The 15,732-nt window shown below is 42.3% G+C and overlaps 1 protein-coding gene across 2 annotated transcripts in view; it reads right to left on the reverse strand.

Moving 5' to 3' along the window:
• The window catches only part of c2cd2l (c2cd2 like), a 154,230-nt gene that overhangs the window by 26,096 nt on the left and 112,402 nt on the right, over positions 1-15,732 (reverse strand). For both annotated transcript variants that reach the window (XM_043676586.1, XM_043676587.1), the window contains exons 4-7: positions 10,268-10,375; positions 9,119-9,232; positions 5,960-6,077; positions 4,819-4,942 (exon numbers count right to left, since the gene is read on the reverse strand). In XM_043676586.1, the coding sequence (XP_043532521.1) occupies positions 4,819-4,942; positions 5,960-6,077; positions 9,119-9,232; positions 10,268-10,375 (464 nt within the window). The remainder of the gene's footprint in view (positions 1-4,818; positions 4,943-5,959; positions 6,078-9,118; positions 9,233-10,267; positions 10,376-15,732) is intronic.

Consider the following 15,732-nt stretch of genomic DNA (forward strand, 5'->3'; position numbering starts at 1 on the left):
GCTTTAAGTGCACAGCCTAGAGCTCATGTTAAATACTGGAACATACATATGGGCCACTTGTGTACTGTTATCGAGTACTCTAATGCGGCTGACATTTGAATCTCATCACTGCCAAACCTTCTTGTTAAAAATCACACAACACCAGGTTATAGTCCAACAGGTTTAATTGGAAGCACACTAGCTTTCGGAGTGACGCTCCTTCATCAGGTGCTCCTTTATCAATCATCTGATGAAGGAGCAGCTCTCTGAAATCTAGTGTGCTTCCAATTAAACCTGTTGGATTATAACCTGGTGTTGTGTGATTTTTAACTTTGTACACCCCAAACACCGGCATCTCCAAATTAAAGCTTCATGTGGTTACTGTTTCCAGAACTGATTTTTGTTTTTTCTTTTTGATTTGATTTATTATTGTCACAGGTATCTAAAAGGGTCTCTGTATAGAAATAATGGATTGCCCAGTTATGACAGAGACATGGAAGTTTGGTTTCTCACAGATGGCTATGCATCTTAGAAATCCTTTTTCTCAAAAGACAGGGAAGAAGAGTCTTTAAATATTTTAAAGGTGGATATAAGTGGATTATTAATAAGCAAGGGATAGCCAGGAACATTGGGTAATCAGATCGGCTGTGATCTTATTCAAGGTGCTGAGTGACCTATTCCTGTCCTGATTCATATGTTTGTACATTCACTTCATAGGCCCACTTGGTTTTCTCTCCATTTTGTATTTAACTTATCCACTTTAGCTGCTAAAGTTTTTTTTCTCTGTGTACATTTCTTTCAATTGTCTCACTCACTAATACATATCCCTTTAAAAGGGTTATTACTCTGGGAATACAAAATCAAAGCCCACTATTGGCAGCTGGTGAAATTTATTCTCAAATAGTCCGAAACTATTCTCTGAAATGGTGTCATGAAACCATCAATGGTGGTAAAATCCTATCTGTTACCCAGTCTGGCCTACTGAGCAGGGAAATCTGCCATCCTTACCCAGTCTGGCCTACCAGGCAGAGAAATCTGCCATCCTTATCCAGTCTGGCCTGCAGGGCAGAGAAATCTACCATCCTTACCCAGTCTGGCCTAGCGGGCAGGGAAATCTGCCAGCTTAACGCAGTCTAGCCTAGCGGGCAGGGAAATCTGCCATCCTTACCCATCCTGCACATTCAAGTATCTGACAAGCTAGCTCTTGAATGTTGCTATTGAATCTGCCTCCACCATCTCTTCATTCCAGAGACTTACCACCCTCTGTGTAAAAAAACCTGCCTCTCACATCTCCTTTAAACTTATCCCCTTTTACCTTAAACCTATGTCCTGTAGCAATTGACATTTCTACCCTGAGGAAAAAACTCCGACTATCTGTTCTATTCATGCCTCTCATAATTTTTTATATCTGTCGGGTCACCCCTCCCTCCCTGCAGCCATTGAAGTTCAAATAAAAACAAACCAAGTTTGGCCAATCTCTCTTTATGGCTAATACCATCCTAAACAGGCCACATTCTGGTAAACATTCTCCGCACCCTCTCCAAAGCCTTTATATCCTTCTGTGGCGACCAGAATTGCAATATCCCAAAAGTAATTTTACTGAAGTTCGATAGTGCTGCAACATTACTTGCCATTTTTTACATTCTATGCCCTGACTGATGAAGGCAAACATGCCATTTGCCTACATGCCTAAATCCCTCTGTATGTCAATGCTTCTAAGGGTTCTGCCATTTACTGTATACTTTCTTCCTGCATTGGAGCTACCAAAATGCATCACCCCATATTTGCCTGTATTAAATTCCATCGCCCACGTCTCCACCCAAGTCTGTAGCCTATCTATATCCTGCTCTATCCTCCTCGCTAATCTTTGTTCTATAGAGGATGGTGGAGGTAGATTCAACAGCAACATTTGACACATAAATTAGACAAACACTTGGAGAGGAAAAGTTTGCACACTATAGGGAGAGATCAGAGGGTTGAGACTAATTGAATACCAGCACTGTGGACATACCTCAACCACAACAACCACCATGGTTAAAGGCAACAACTCACTCCCACCTTCACAAAGCCAACCAGGAATGAGCAATAATGCTAGCCACAATAATACTCTCAATCTATGGATGTAAACTTGCTCGCTGAGCTGGAAGGTCCATTTTCAGATGTTTCGTCACCATATTATGTAACATCATCATCTGGTGAAGTTTCACCGGAGGCTCACTGATGATGTTAACTGGTATGGTGACGAAACATCTGAAAATGAACCTTCCAGCTAAGGAAACAAACTTACATCAAGAACCTCAACCTGAGCTATAAGTCTTCTCAAAACTTGCTAACTCAAAATCTATGTAAAAAATTTAAAAAGGATGGTTCTTTTAAATAGTCAGCACAGGCATAATGGGCTGAATAGTCTTGACCTGTGTTGTACAGTTCTACGTTTCTAACTCCTCAATCTCAAAGGAAACAATTGTTCAAACCTCCCCTCTTCAACATCCCCAGACACATATCACATCCAGGAGAAAGTGAGGGCTGCAGATGCTGGAGATCAGAGCTGAAAATGTGTTGCTGGAAAAGCGCAGCAGGTCAGGCAGCATCCAAGGAACAGGAGAATCGACGTTTCGGGCATAAGCCCTTCTTCAGGAATCAAGAAGCCCTTCTTCCTGAAGAAGGGCTTATGCCCGAAACGTCGATTCTCCTGTTCCTTGGATGCTGCCTGACCTGCTGCGCTTTTCCAGCAACACATTTTCTGCACATATCACATCCAGTCAACCTACACAGACTGATCAGTAACAGATTGTATACGCAGTGAAGGGTGTATTCTCAATGGATTTTCAGAATTCCTTTCAGAATTTCAGGGTACTACTCACTCTTTGAAAAGACCCTAGGTTTCTGCTTGGTCAACATGTCCAGTTCAGAGTCTGGGTGAGAACAAAACTGAACAACTGATAAGAGATTGTGAATTTGCACCCTAACTGTTGGCAGAGCAGGAAGTCTGTGTGTGATTTCCAGACCAAAATGGAATCATTGCTAAATCTATACGGATGGGAACTGTCCAATTTGTTGTTGTGATGTGATCCACTTACAGTGCGCATTATTCATCCGGAAAAAAAGCTGAAATGGATGAAAATAAAAAAGTGTTTTTCCTATTCCGAATGCATTAAAATATGTGTGGTTACAAAAAGTGACAAACATTGGTTTGTTCAGACTTTTTTTTTGCTTGAATCAATAATAGTTCCAGGAAACATTAAATTGGCCCCAAATTGATATGCCTTGAGTCATTTTGCTTTCAACGGCGTTCAGAAATGTTGCACATTGTTTCTTCTAGTAACAGAGGTTTTTAAAGTAGTGATTTGCAGTTTGCCTGCTCATGGCTACGATTTAATATTCTAGCCAGAAGTTATTCAGCTGAATACACACCATGAAATAAACACTTACGCAGACATTCTAAAGATCTCTAAAGTCTAGAGATAGACGTCACTAGGGGGTGATGCACAGTCCCTTAACAATCTACAGGGTTTGACCAAACCTCGAAGTGCAATGACATTTTTAATCTGTTTATTAGAAATTTCTTTCTAATATTGTGGAATTTAGCCTTGACACATCGATTTTCCAGGTAAATGCAGTCATGGAATGCTTGCAGCTGCTGATTAAAATGGTTCCAGCATTAAAACAAAAATCCCCAGAATAACTTTCAATTCCCCATTTGGGTCAAATCCTGCTAAATTGTGCTCATTGTGTTGGAGTGAGTCACCACTTTTCACTGATGTACAAACAAGCTGAGGTTTGGGATCTCAGTTGATAATATTCTGGCCAGCTCACTGCTGTAGTGATGCCAACATAATGAAAAGAAATCAGAATAGAGGGAATGGTATCTGGGCCTTCAGTAGGCAGCAGTTATTGGGGCCTATGTCAGGGAACACCAAAGAATAAACAGACACCAGTGTCTTGTGTTACATTGCCTCTTCCACCTACTGCCTGCCCAAACAGTCCCCATGGGCTGTTATAGGAGTTTAATTGTCATCATAATTCTCATGAAATGTTCAACTATTTCCCTCTGTACAGTTACAGCCAGACCTGCAGATTATTTCCAGCCTTCTTTGCTTGTATTTCAGATTTCCAACCCTGCTGTATCTTGTGTATCAAAGGTCAGAATGGTGTTATTCTGCGGCACTTTCGAATCAGGAATCAAATTCAGTCCTGCACCCAGTCAGATCATCTCAAAAATAACTACAAAGAACCACATTCCATTACCTTAATTAAAAGCATAGTATTACAGAATAATAAAAAAACAATTTGCCAAAGCATTTTGTCTTGCACTTGTCAGGGCAATTCACAAGAATTACCCAAATTCAGGGAAAATAGGATTTATACCCATATGAGAGAAGAGTGATGATTGTTTAGCAAATAGTCTCTAATTGACAGAATGCATCAGCTAATGATGACTGACAGTTAATTGCCTTCCAGAAGTGACCGCGAGCTGGAAATCCCAGTTGCTTGGACCCTTAGAAATCCACAGTCAGTTGTTTTGGTTTCTTCCGCGTATATGCCTTTCTGTTAGCTCAGTTGACTGGATATTCCCCAACTCAACTAAAAGTAGGAACTGAGGCATAATGTCTACACGGCATGGCAGCAGCTAACTTCAGATTCATAGATTGCTGAGCGATGAAATGAATCTCCTCTATATCCAAGTTGCATTGGAATTTCTTCAAGGAAAAGTAAAAAAGCTCTCTCAAATAACACTGCGGTCATCTTAAATGTGGGGAAATACCGGCAATCTCGGATTTCTTGTTGGATGTTTCTTTGTTTTGTTTAGTGATAGAACAAATGGTTCAGCTCACTTACAAGATCAGCTCATCATTCCACTTTAGTTCAGAGTTTGCACTTAGAGACTTGGGCAGAACAGCTGTTGTTCTCTTAAGCTGTACGGGGCTGTCAAGTTCCAATACACAGCACAGCTCTCCACTTCCTGTAAGCAGCAAGAAAAAGAAGAAAAAAAGCATTAGCTTGCAATGTAATTGCAATCCACATCTACAGTGACATTCTTAAGTGATCGGCATTACAGAATAATATCAGTCAGACTCCACGGAACCACACTGAGAGTCAAGCCATGTTCTAGATCCAGATCAGTGTAGTATTCTGGCAGTACTGAACTGTAGCAACACTGTACTAGAATCATAGAATCCCTACAGTGCAGAATCAGGCTATTCAGCCCATTGATTCCACACCAACCCTCTAAAGAGCATCCCAGCCAGACCCACCCTCATACCCTATCCCTGTAACCCTTCATTTCCCATGTCTAACCAATCTAGCCTGCACATCCTTGGACACCTCAGGATAATTCAGCACGGTTCATCCACCTAACAACTTTGGACTGTGGAAGGAAATCAGAGCACCCAGAGGAAACCCATACAGACACAGGAGAATGTGCAAACTCCACACAGACAGTCACCCGAGGGTAGAATCGAACCTGGGTACCTGGTGCTGTGAGACAGCAGTGCTAACTACTGAGCCAGCTTGCTGCCCTTCAGATCAGTTGTTAAACTGAAACCCCATTTTCCTTTTCCGATGGACCCCATTTTATTTGAAGAGCGGATGATGAGCTAAGTGGTCTATGTTTACCCCTGAATGAACAAGAGATTAACTGACCACTCATCTCACTACTGCTCGTGGATTCTTGCTGTCGATCAACATGGTGAATGATTTTATCTACAAACCAAGCGACCAAGCTTCAATAGCATTTAATTGGGAGTGCAGCAGTTTGGGATACATTGAGGGCATGAAAGGCACTTTATCAATTCCAGGAACTGCTTTATTTGTTTTGCTTCCTTGACAAGATGCTGTCTGCTTCATTTGCCACCTCATTTTCTCCCTACGTCCCACTCAGGTCAGACATCAGTGGCACACAACAGGAGCCCATCAACAATGTACCCAATAACCCAAATTTTCCCTTCAGTATCTGCTGTGGTTTAGCTGTTAATCTTACCCACTCCTTCCGCTCTGCTCACGTTTGCCTTCAGCTCCCTGACCAGCAGCCTGCACCCGGCATTTAGTGCTGCTTTTGATGGAGAGGCCAATCCCTTCCCAAACTTCTCGGCAAGTGCCTAGACAGAAGAAAGAAAATGGTTTCGTTCTCCTGAATTCAGTCTGACTGTTGGGTTGATTTTTATGAGGTTTTGTGATCAGATCACTAGCTCACAATCCATCTTTCTCACCACATAAGCAAAGACATGTGACTGATCTCCATACGCTGCCAACCCAACTGCAACCAATAGGAGATGGTCTTACTATAATGAGGTACACTGAGTTTTTATCATGGTGACAGATGCTTTACTTAAAATATACCTTGTTAAAGTTATAGAGATGCACACCACTGTAACAGACCCTTCGGTCCAACTTGTCCATGCCAACCAGATATCTGGAATTAATCTAGCCAAATGTGCCAGCATTTGGCCCATATCCCTCCAAACCTTTCCTATTCATATACCATCCAGAAGCCTTTTAAATGTTGTAATTGTCCCAGTCTCCACCACCTCCTCTGGCATCCCATTCCATCTACACACCACCCTCTGCATGAAAAAGTTGTCCCTTAGGACCCTTTTAACTCTTCCCTCTCTCGCCTTAAACCTATGCCCTCTAGTTTTGGATACTTCCACCCCATTGTAAAGACCTTGTCTATTTATCCTATCCATGCCCCTCATAATTTTGTAAACCTCTATAAGGTCACCCTTCCGCCTCCGATGTTCCAGGGAAAACAGCCCCACCCTATTCAGCCTCGCTCTATAGCTCAAACCCTCCAATCCCGGCAAAATCCTTGTAAATCTTTTCTGAATCCTTTCAAGTTTCAAGCCTCGATGTTACCGAATGCAATGTATTTCTCAACTAAACTGTAATTCTTTCCATTCATGTCCAGGTCAAAGGTCAAGTGAACCTCTTTTTTTCTGCTTTCCCAAGCTGTAGTTGTCACTGGAAAGTCCAAAATTTCTTCCTCTGTACTGTAAGATTCTCTAAAACTTGGAAATGTCTTTCATGAGGGCTGTTGGTTAGGTTTCTTAATAAAAACAATGCATTTTTTTGCTATGATTATAGCAGCAGTTCCAGAGTTCTGGAACAATTAACCATTTCACAAAAAGGTTCTTGCAGTTTTAAAAAAAACTAGTGACAGAAATGGATTAATAGCATCCAACACTTCCACCAATCATGGATACATACATATGGAGAATCTGTGGGTTTAAGATGATAAAAGACTACATTGGGATAATACTTAGCAGGGTCAGTCACTGTAACATACTCTAGTGATTGTTTTAGACATTTGTTCCTATCACTTGACCATCTCTATCCACCCAACATAAAAGATGTAAGTGCTGTTTGCAGATTTAAGGAACTTACGTCCTTTTCAGTTAAGTCAGAAGCTGTTGCTTTCCAAATGGGAAAAGATGGATTTTGTGTTAGAATCCATACAGTGTGGAAATAGGCCACTTGGCCCAATGAGTCCACACTGACAATCCGAAGAGCATCCCACCCAGAGCCATCCCCCTACCCTATCCCTGTAATCCTGCATTCTCCATGGCTAACCCACCCAGCCTGCACATCCCTAAACACTGTGGGGCAACTTAGCATGGCCAATCAACCCTGACCTGTACATCTTTGGACTGTGGGAGGAAACCACATAGGCATGGAGAGAATGTGGAAACTGCATACAGACAGTCACTGGAGGGTGGAATCGAACCTGGGTCCCTGGCACTGTGAGGCAGCAGTGTTAACCACTGAGCCACCATGCTGTCCACAGTGGGACAGGGATGTCCGCACAGTTTGCCTTTGAAGGGCTCTGACGGTGTCACAGAGTGCCTTGGGTTTACATCTGAAGTTTACATGCAACGTTCCCACTGACGAACAACCACTGCCAAGCCGCAGCTACCTGGGGAACTTGTCCCTGAGTTGCTGGATTTACCTGCCATGTATCCCAGAGTGCTGAGATCTGATCTGCAGAAAGCCTCCGATTGATTCAAACAGGAGAAAATGTTGAGAAATACTGGGTCAGAAAGAACTAAGCTGCCAGATTTTTGTAGGCTATTATTGACCCTCGGGCACCCTGTCTCTTCCATCCACAGTTTGTGCCACCATGGTAGCTGATGAATCATATACAAGGACATAAGGAATAGGAGATGGAATTAGTCACTTAGCCCTTTAAACCTGCCCTGGTATTCTATAAGATCATGGCTTCTCCTTCAATGTGACCTTCCCAAGCTATCCCATATCTCTTCATACTATTAGTACTCAAAAACGTATCAATCGCAGTCTTGCAAACAGTCAATGATGGAACACCCACAGCCTTCTGGAGCAGTGAATTACAGAGCTTCACAAACCCCTCAGTGAAGACATTTCTCCTCATCCCAGTCCTAAATGGACCAGTCCCAGAGAGGTAGTGGAAATTCAATCATTGAGTGTATTCAAGGGAGAAACCAGATGTTTGGAGACTGGTGACTTTAAGGCATATGGGGATAGTGCAGAAAAGGTAGATGATCAGTCACAATCTATTTGAATGATAAGGCAGGCTTAATGGCTGATTGGCTTAACTGTGTTCCTTTTCCTGAGGTTGTACCCCTGTATGGTCAAGGGAAACATCTTCCCAGCATCCAACTGTTAAAACCCAAAATCACTTTCTATGTTTCAGTTAGATCATTCTTCTAAACATTTGGAAATAGAGGCCAAGCCTACTCAATCTCTTGTCATAAGAGAATCCCAGGAAACTCTCTGGTGAACCTTTGCAGCGCCTACTCATTAGGAGCTAGCAGGATTGAAACTGGACTGAAGCAGGGGTTCAAAATAGGCCGTCACATAATGCTTGTCCTGACTGATGTCAATGGAATGTACTATTGGTGATGGGATACAAGACACCGCAATTCTGGCATTACCCATGTCCAAACATCACCTCCCCACCCACACACCCCACCCCACCACAACCCCCACCCCCCTGCCAAGTAGCTGGAAAGAAAAAAAGCCTTTGCTTAGTAACTACGCTGCTCTTCAGTTCTGAGAAGGGACAAACAACTCAGTCATGCATATACTTTTGGGAATATTGGAGTGAGGGGAATGTGGCTGTCAGAGATGGAACAGGTAACATTGATAGAAAGTTGCCACTTACTGTTGTATTTGTTATGTGTGCCTTGAGATTGACCAACATGGCTGGACTAGTGCTGACGATTGTATCCTCAATCAGTTCTTGGATGGTGGAAACATCTGCTTTCCCCTCATTCCCCTGTCCAGGCAAAACATATCGAAGAGGTGAACAAATTTACAATCTCTTTCTCAGTGTAGTGTTGGAGAACAGAGATAGTCCACTTCACTGCTGGCAGATTACAAGATAGAAACACAGGTGTACAATGCATATCCGCCAAAGTAACATCACCTCTGTGTCACCTTGCAACCATGAGTTTGGGCTTTGCAGCCCAAAGACTGGAAGGAAGCTGCTGAGCAAGAATCCAACCCAAAGTGGGGCGCATGTCGGTAATGTCCAACCTCAAACAATCCACAGAGACTCCAAACTAATTCCAACTCGGACCAAGTCTGCAGGTGGCCGCAAACTTTGTCGATGCCAGACATTTCCTTACCATGACTTCATTCACTCTAAAATACGGAGGTTACCAATGCTGTCAGACCATTGCTAATCAGAACATCAAGTCCAAAATGGCACTGTTCCAAGCATGAAGAGCCTCGGGACAGTTTGTAAATGATTACCAGTGGAAATCTGTAAGTTGCTGTTATTCTCAATGGGTGCTTCTGTTGCTATGAATCCAGGCAAACATCCACTAACCACAATTTCTCCAATGGATTGCTAATGCTGCTATGGTCATAGGACAATTTGTCCCTCAGTGCATTTCCATTCCCTTTTCTTACAAAATAAAAGCACATAAGTCCTCACAGAAGCATAGAAGAGAGGAGTAGAAATAAGCCATTTGATCCCTGGAGTGTACTCCACTATTCAATATGATCATGGCTCAATACCTTAATCTCGTCCTCCCCTATGTTGGGTTGTAGTGGCGGGGGGGGGGGGGGGGAATAGGGCAGTCGTATCCAATGGCTCAGCATCAGTAAATATCCAACATCAAAATAACCCATGCAATTTACACCTGTTATTTGCACTGATGACTTCATAACACATTCCTCACTGGATTCATCCAGCCAGAACTTATTCTCCCAGTCACCTGTTATTACTTGACAACAATTCTTCATCAATCAAATGAAACAAATGTCAAAAATAACAACAGCAGAAAAAAAAAGTTCACTCTCTTACCCCTTTTTGTAGTTTGGACGTGACTGTGAGGGATAGAGCAGGGGGTTCCTTGAATGACCAAGTGACCAGCAGCCCCTCAACCTCTGCTTCTTCCAAACAAATCTCCATCTGCAGAACAAAACAACAGCTAACAATGCAACGCCAAAGGACAGCCACATCAAATATACATCTCCCAGAGAAGCTGCAGTGAGACTGGTAGAGTATTGGAGTTATTTTGCTTCCAAAGTGCACCTCTAGATGGCCCTGCAGTGTAACACATCCATAGGTTGACACTTGCTGTGCCATGCAACAGCCAGACACAAATTCACAGCCAATGCCAATCAAGTGAAGGAGCCAGCAGAAAGCATGAGACTCCATTTGCCAGGTAATGTTCCATGGGCATTGATCATCTAGTACCACATTTACGTGACCACTGTGATGGACGTTTCTTATTTGGCAACTTGCTTCTAAAGTAAAACACGTTTTTTTTTGTTCCCAGTTCTGTGAAGGTGAATTTCTTTGTAAGGGTCAGAAACTCATTTTCTTTGAGCACTTGGTCAGAACAACATTTCCCAAAGCAAATGATATAAGCCGAATGAGTGTAGAAGCTACCCAGTAAGATGACTGCAGCTTAATGTTGACCTGAGTTTTAGGAGGCTCAGAAAAGAAAGGTAGCCAAGAGCCATAAGCCAGTTGAGTTCAGAATTATAGTTTCATTTCGGCAGCAGTTTGAGACATTAGCTCACCACCACCTTCTCAAGGCCAGTTAGGGAAGGGCCCAAACAATTATGCCAACATCCCACAGGTGAACAAACAATAAGCAAGAGCAGTTTACTTTTTAAAAACCTTAAGGTCATCAAAGATGGAAGATAGGCCTGAGCTGTTTTAGCAACCTCAAAGTAGTCAGAGAAAGATCAGTGATTAGCCCATCTGTATGTTTCAGGGAGAGATGAAGAGTATGATATCTTGTGACTATGCAGAGAGTGGCCTAAAAGAAATTCTTGTGACCTTAAGAGCGAAGAATAGGAATGATACTTGAATGGGGTTGAGAATCTGTACAGGTTATTGCTGGTTAAAAAAAAAGGGGCTGAATCTTTCTTTTTGTTGCTTACAATAAGATCTTTCCACTTTGTCTTGTGTATATAGTTTTGTATTATTTTAAACTTTTTTTTTGTATCATTAACATGTTATTTCACTAGAAGTACATTGGCAGCCTCATGTCAAAATATTTACTGACTGACTGACCACAGTAAACAAATTGCAAAAATAAAAAACTTATTAGTTTGTCAAACCTGATTCTACTCTGGAATCTCTTGTCTTGTATTGAGTATCATTAAAAAGTCTGATTAAAGGCAAACCACTGCAGACACTGGAAATAGGAAACAAACACAGATAATGGCTCTGAAGCAGGGTTACATTGGAGTCAAAACATGGAATCTGTTTCTCTCTCCACTTCCAGACCTGCTGGGTTTGTGGATGTAGGTTTGCTCGCTGAGCTGGATGGTTCGTTTTCAGATGTTTCGTCACCGTACGAGGTAACATCTTCAGTGAACCTCTGAATGAAGCACTAATGGTGCAGCCCACTTACTATTTATTTGTTTGAGTTTCCTTGGGTTTGGTGATGTCATTTCCTATCGTGACATCATTTTCTATTCTTTTTCTCAGGAGGTGATAGATGGGATCCAAGTCAATGTGTTTGTTGATAGAGAATGCCATGCTTCTAGGAATTCTCGTGCAGTCTCTGTTTGGCTTGTCCTAGGATGGATGTGTTGAAGTGGTGTCCTTCATCATACGTATGTAAGGATACTAGTGTGTCTGTGTCTGTATCTCTGTCATAAAATAGTTATCAGGCTCACAAATGTCTTTCAGGGAAGGAAATTTTCCGTCCTCACCTGATCTAGGCCTACACATGATTCCAGACCCACAGCAGTGTGGTTGCCTCCTAACCACCCTCTAAAAGTGATTCAGTTCAGGGGCAATTAGGCTGGGCAGCAAATGCTGACCTTTCCAGAAACACCCAGATAGTATGAAAGGGAAAAAGAAAAGCCATAAATCCGCCTTACGGCTATCCCAATTAAATAATGTGTTTTCCTTGAAGGTAACTCACCTTGCAAAGACCTGAAGTAAATGCCTCTACTTTCATTAAGTTATTCCAAGTACAGACCACCAATATAATATTTCCCTAACTCTTGCATATCCTTGTTTTGTCATCCCTTGTACCCTCTCGCATCTTGTTTTCTGGTCTTCTCAGCACTCTTATTGTCCATCTCTGTAGCTTCACCAGCTTCGGGGGCATCCTCCTGCAAGGTGAATCCCACTCTTCACTCCAGATGCAGTCCAGTCCCCACCCAGCCCTTCCCAATCCGTCTCAGTGAGCCGTTACCATTTTTCCCTGTTTACTCATTTAGTTTTCTACAAGGCTTTTGAACAAAAGCTTTATTAAAATGTTTTTTTTTCTTATTGAAAAGCCTATTTGGGTTGGTAAGAGAGATTGCAGCTGAACGTCATGCTATTCGTACTTAACATTCACACAAGCACCTGCCAGTAGCCAGCACTGGATAGTAATTAGCAGCTGGCATTGAAGCAGTGATAATGCTGCAACAGGCACTCTCACTGAACTCAGGACATGTTTTATATTGAACCCAGGGCCTTGGATATTGTGCAGTGCATTGAATTATTGAATCAAAAGGGGAAGATAGCAGTATTTTCTGTCCTCATAATCAGTTTATCAAGATCTTCTATTTGGGGAATATCTTGGATCAATAATTCCTTGAGGATGGCAAGTTGCATATGGAAGATTAATTGTGGTTATCCAAAATTCTGGTTTTAGTTTTAATTTATCCTGTAAATAAAATGGAGTATCTATAATGGCAGCTTGACAAGGTAAATACCGGCAAAAAGCACTCTGGTTTTTGATTAATACCCTTGCAATTTAGCCCTGGCTCCTCTTCATCACTGCAAGTTAATGATCTCTCGTCATCATTTCAGTGGCTGGAGAAAACTCTCAGATATATTGCTTCTGAGTGTGCATAATTGTCCTTGCAACAGCTTCCCTTTTGACATTATCAGGCAGCTCCTGATAGCCATTAAACCTCCCCATTATTAATTTATTTTCCAGCTAAGTGCTCCTTTAATGCTAATTAACATAACATTGATCATTTCTTGATGTGGGTTTCTATTCGCCTGTGTTGGGAGGCAGGGTGATGTCATGACTGTATTTCACTGCAGTGATGTTTCTGCTTTGTCTCTTTCTTTGATTAAATGTGTCTTGCTAATGAACAGTCATGGAATGAGCTGGATATCTGGTTGTGTTTCTCAGCTCAAACACTCAGCTCCCTGATTTCACAAGTGAGCAAAGGAAGGCAAGGTCTCTCTTCATGCCTAATAGCACGTACTGATCGGGTTCTCATAATCACATTAGTGATCTTTTCTAAACTGCTCTCAGTTATTCAAATATTACTAGATTAGTTCCTGTAATAAGAGGGACAGATTGAACAGAACTGGCCAACAGTCTCTCTCAGGCTTAGAAGTATGAGAAGTGATCTCATCGAAACATATAAAAACTCTTGAAGAAGATGTGACAGGAGGATGAAGGAAGCTGGTCAGATAGCCTAGTACCAGCAGCCATAGTCCCAGAATTAGTCATCAGTCAGTTAGCACAGAGCTGAGGCAAACAGCTTGACTCTGGCAGCGGAGGTTTCAAAGGTTCACAACGCTGCGAGTTGTCAAGTGCATCAAAACTGAGGGGGACTTTACAAAGGTTTATAAAATCACGAGGGATATTGATAAGGTGAATGACCGGTGTCTTTTTTCCAGGGTGGGGGATTTCAACACTAGGGGACGTTTTTTTTTAAGGTGAGAGGAGAAAGATTTAAAAAAGACACGAGGGGCAATTTTTGTTTTTAACGCAGAGAGCGGTTTGTGTGTGGAACAAACTTCCAGACTAAGTGGTGGATGCAAGTATAGTTACAATGTTTAAAAGATATCTGGGTAAGTACATGGATAGGAACAGTTTGGAGGGAAATGGGCCAGGAGCAGGCAGGTGGGTCTTGTCTATTTTGGGATTATGGTCGGCATGGACTGATTGGACCGAAGGGTCTGTTTCTGTGCTGTATGACTCTGTGACTCCTTACAATTAGGGGAAACGAAGATTAGGCAGGATGATCAGTCAGTCTTATTGAGTGGCAGAGCAGGCTGAATGAGTCAGCTGGCTTCTTGTGCTCCTGTTTCTAATGTTTCCATCACAGTTAGCATTGGCACAGGTGAAGGAAAGCCAGATCCCTGACACAGAAAAAAGTATTCCCGGCACAACTCAGGCTGTAGCTAAGCAGCGGGCAGTGAACCATCAACCATTGTTCATTAGCAAATGACCTTCTAGAATAACTTCAGATGTGGAGATTTATGGACACAGCATTCTTGATGTTGGTTAGGATTAGGACGTTGAGGCACTCAGCTCTGCTATTCAGTTATATCAGGGCTAACATTTACCTCATCTCCACTTTTCAACTGTAGCTCTACACTCCATGATGCCATGATTGGGCAAAATCTGTCTATCTCAGTCCTAAAAGATATTTAAGCCTCCCCCAACATCCACAGTGTGGGGTCCAGTAACAAATTTCAAGAACCATATTCCTAGAACAGTACTTCTCCATTTCACTCCAGCCTGGAATAACTTGGCTGTACTTTAAGATGAGATGAAATAAATTCTCTGTATCTAGCCCCATCAAATCCTTCTTTTATACTTTAACAAGGCGATACAGGTCAAGGTCATGCATGCTGCCTTCATTACTTAACCCTCTTAGTGAGATATTAAAGAGTTGATTTGCTCTGCTGACCTGCAAGAAATCAAATGCCCCAGGGGTAAGGTGGTGTGTCTTTAGCTTATACGTGGAATGTGGGAGGTTTACATGGCCATTTCCTTACCATTCAGGGATGATTTACATTGTCATCCAGAAATCAATACGAACATTACAGTTCGAATTTGACTACTCCCCTATAGTTAGGACAAACATTTTGCAACAGATTTGACCATTAAGGGATGATTACATTGTTGCTGGAGGTGGGGTGGTCACTGCATTGTACCTGGAGTAGCATGTGACTATGAGGGGATGGCTGAGGGTTGTCTTGTGGGCAGTACTAACTGTGATGTTGAGAGTTTTGTATAAAGGACAGACTGTTTCCTTTGTTCAGAGAGAGCTTTTGCCACGACTCTGGGAACCCTCCTAGGTGTGTGTTGAAGGTCTCTCCAGAGAGACCGCTGGACACGACTCGCAAGCATGGCGAAGAGTATTCAGGGTTTCTCCAAAGCTCGTACTGTACTGTGCTTAATAAAATTTGGTTGCTTGTTCACACCAGTTGGTGTGTTGCAGTTGCATCACATTTGTAAGAATCTCAGAATAAAAGAACCTAACATCAGGCCTGGTATTATTCTGCTGGGCTGGTAACAATTCCACCCCCAGAGCCCAGAACAAAGAGCAGTTCTCCAG

The sequence above is a fragment of the Chiloscyllium plagiosum genome, chromosome 35 (assembly GCF_004010195.1).
Source record: "Chiloscyllium plagiosum isolate BGI_BamShark_2017 chromosome 35, ASM401019v2, whole genome shotgun sequence".
Lineage (NCBI taxonomy): Eukaryota > Metazoa > Chordata > Chondrichthyes > Orectolobiformes > Hemiscylliidae > Chiloscyllium > Chiloscyllium plagiosum.